The 3784-nt window shown below is 35.3% G+C and overlaps 1 protein-coding gene across 1 annotated transcript; it reads right to left on the reverse strand.

Moving 5' to 3' along the window:
* Positions 1–226: 226 nt before the first annotated feature.
* LOC111195996 (immunoglobulin lambda-1 light chain-like) lies at positions 227–2668 on the reverse strand. Its single transcript, XM_049481458.1, has 4 exons — positions 2581–2668; positions 2145–2414; positions 1813–1866; positions 227–907 (listed from the first exon to the last, which is right to left on the reverse strand). The coding sequence occupies exons 1-4, from the start codon at positions 2627–2629 to the stop codon at positions 579–581; spliced, it is 702 nt and encodes a 233-aa protein (XP_049337415.1). The 5' UTR covers positions 2630–2668; the 3' UTR covers positions 227–578.
* Between the last annotated feature and the right edge of the window lie 1116 nt (positions 2669–3784).

Genomic DNA, 3784 nt, shown 5'->3' on the forward strand with positions numbered 1-3784 from the left:
TAAACGCTAAAATTAATATTATTTCATTAAGATATATTTTCTGAATTGGAACTGTACGTTAATGCTAATTGTATCTAATGACATACATTACACTTACATTACATTACAATACATTATACATTTTACTTAGAAATTAAAAATAAATAAATAAATAGACGTTACAAATTAAAACTGTTAACTTGGAAATATTCATCATACTTCAAAACACTTCAGTGATGATTTTTTTATTATTATTGTTCAGTAATTGTACAGTTATTCAGCAAAACTTCAGCAACAGAAACTTTAATCAGCAACAAATTTTATTCTGCCAAAAAGTTTAATTTCCACTTTTCCACAGACTTTTACTCATTAATATGAATTTTACTCTGTAAAGGTAAAAGAAATGAAATATATATAAATTCCTTTCAATAAACTAAAATTTCCTATATAGTAAATCACATTTTATAACTCAGAAGCAACATTCTATAATTCTCTTTAATAAGTTTGAAAGGAAATGATGCAGAAAGAGCTGTTTCGTGTTAGCATTAGCATTAGCGTGCTATATTAAACGTATGTGAGTGTATTATTATGTGATGGCTCTAGCTGCACTGTGCTGCACTGGTGCTCTTGGTCAGTGGGCTGGTCAGTGCAGGATGGGTCACTCTGCAGGTGAAGGCGTGTCCGGAGCTCCAGCGTCCCGCGCTCAGCTTCAGGACGCTGCTCTGGGACAGGGTGCCGTCGGCCCGGCGCCGGGACGGTCCGGTCTGGACCTCAGAACCGGCCACGGCTCTGCCGTCCTCAGCCCAGGACAGGGTGACGCTGTCAGGGTAGAAGCCCTGCAGCACACAGACCACACTGACCTCACCTCCAGAGGAGCCCCCCTGAGAGGGGGACAGCAGGACCACTGATGGAGGAGACGCTGGACGAGCTACAGAAGAGGAGGAGGACCAGTTAGAACAACAGAACAACAGAATGTTGTAGGAATTTTGCATTTGTATTAGTTTGTGCAATAAATTAATCTCAATATTTTATATACCATATAAAACATAACATAAATATATATATATATATATATATATATATAACATAAGTATATAACATAAACATAAACCTAAGACATATATATATATATATATATATATATATATATATATATATATATATATATATATATATATATATATATATATATATTATTTAAAAAAAAGATCCTCCTGTCCAGAATGCATTAATTCTAAAGGCCATTTAGACTTGGACAATATTGTTTTAAAAATAATTAAGATAAATTAAGCTTTAATTATTTAGAATATTCAAAAATTGCAATTGTAATTTATTTCTGTAAATAGCTTAATAAACAAAATTAAATCACAAAATCAAAAAAAGTTAAAATACTGACTATTTTTTTGTTAATAATGTTTTAAAAGATGTGTTATGTGTGATATGCTTTTTAATAATATGAATTAAATAAATAAATAAATAAACAAACAAACAAATAAACATTTTAACAATGTGCTGCTTTTATGGGGAAATAAAACTGTGACCACAACTGTAAAACTTGTCTTTTTAAATAGTATGTATTTTTTCTTTCATTACTACACATACATTTTGAATATCTTCACTGAAACACAAACACTTGTATTTCCTTTGTTGCTGTTCTCAATTTTTACCTTATAATATGTCTGTTTACACCATATGTCTTAAGTTTCATAAGCCTAATTTTCATAAAAAAACAAACAACAACCTGAGAAAAATATATTAGAGCTATCATTAATTAATTTTTTTATTTATTTTTTTGTAATTTTAGATGAAGAAACAATAATAAATAGAACTTACCGATCCTTAACTCTGTGCCGTCGCCAATGCTGCCATGCCACAGTGAGACAGCGCCGTACAAAAACCTCCGCCATGTTCCCTAATACTGCTGCTGCCTCTGATCACCTGAGTGCTCATTCTGCTGGGTAAATAACGAGCCAATCAGGAGAAATATTTCATAAATCATAGAGGAGATCATGGAGAAATCATGATCCAGGTCATCCTCACTAGAACGTATCTATTGAACTTCTTCAGAGGAGGCTAAATACCAGCTGTGATGATCTGGAGGTTTTTGTAGGGGTGGATCATTGAACTGGAGCACTGTGATGATCGTCACAGATGATACAGATGATACAGATGATAATATATCGCCTCATCTTCAGCCTGAGCTCCATTGATGTTCAGATATTCTTTTGCGCCATTGTCAGTGTAGGTGAATCTGCTGGGAAGCTCACTGGCCCTATAGCTGTCAGCAAGTAGGAATTTAGGAGCCTCTCCAGTCTTCTGCTGATACCATGAAATCCTATAGCCATTTTCACTTTTTCCACAGAGAATCTGAACGTTCTGACCCACAGTGAACTCAATGGATTTCTCCATTGTCAGATGCACAATGGCCTCCAGCCCTATGAAAATACAAGAAAATAAAACATTGTATCCATATTGTTTCAGTCCATTTCACAGATTAACTTCGAAATCAGTTTAGTTTCTGTGGTAATAAACACTTTATGTTTTTTTTAATAATATATATTTTTTTTATCCTTTTATGATAATTAAAGGAACGCTTCTTACCAGAGAGAGTGAGCAAAAGTCCAGCCAGAGAAGGGGTTTTGAGGATCATAGCTTTGAGGACTGTTAGACCTGGAGATGCTGAAGAGGATCACAAATAAAATGCATGCTTTCAAAAGCTTCTTATAAAGAGAGACAGCATAACACTTCTCATGACTCCACCTACTAAACACACATGCAAGTGCAGTGCCTGGAGACAATGTGGTAGCAACTTTAACTATGATAGGTTATCCATATATATTACCATTCTTTATTTTTTACATTAAAGATAGAGTTTAGGGATTAGTTTGGGGTGAGTTTGGAATGAGTCATAGATGAGTTTTAAGTGAGTAATGCATGAGTTCTAGATAAGTTTGGGAGAAGTTTGTGATTAGTATTGGGTGAGTTTGTGATTGGTTTGGGAGGAAATTTAGATGTGCGTGAGAAAAGTTAGGGCTGAGTTTGGGATAAGTTTAAGTTGACTTTCGGAAGATTATGGGATGCGTTTTGTGGTGGGTTTAGGACGAGTTTGGGATGAGTTTTGTGGTGGGTTTAGGACGAGTTGGGGGAAGTTTGAAATGAGTTTGAGATCAGTTTAGAAAGAGTTAAGGAGGAGTTTGGGGTGAGTTTGTGGTGGGTTTGGGAAGAGTTAGGGATGGGCTTGGAATGAGTTTAAGATGAGTTTGTAATAGGTTTGTGTGAGATTTAGATGTGTTTGGGAAAAGTTAGGGGTCAGTTTGGGATGAGTTCTGTGGTGGGTTTGGGACGAGTTAGGGATGAGTTCTGTGGTGGGTTTGGGACGAGTTAGGGATGAGTTCTGTGGTGGGTTTGGGATGAGTTTAAGATGAGTTTTGGATTAGGTTGGGATGAGTATACGATGAGTTTAGGATGAGTTTGTGGTGAATTTGGGAAGAGTTAGGGGTGAGCTTGGAATGAGTTTAAGATGGGTTTGGGGAGAGTTTAAGATAAATTTGGGATGAATTTTGGATTAGGTTAGGATGAGTTTTGGGTTAGGATGGGATGAGTTTAAAATAAGTTTAAACTCATCCCATGGGACAAAGTTGGAGTGAGTTTGGGATCAGTTTGAGACTAGTTTAAGATAAATTTGGGATGAGTTTTAGATACATTTGGGATGAGTTTAAGATCAGTTGCTACTTTACAAAATATAAAATAAAATAAAACAGATTCTGGTACTGTAACATTGCATATGTGCCCTTCATAGTTTTTA

Source organism: Astyanax mexicanus, chromosome 7, assembly GCF_023375975.1.
Source record: "Astyanax mexicanus isolate ESR-SI-001 chromosome 7, AstMex3_surface, whole genome shotgun sequence".
NCBI classification, from domain to species: Eukaryota; Metazoa; Chordata; class Actinopteri; order Characiformes; family Acestrorhamphidae; genus Astyanax; species Astyanax mexicanus.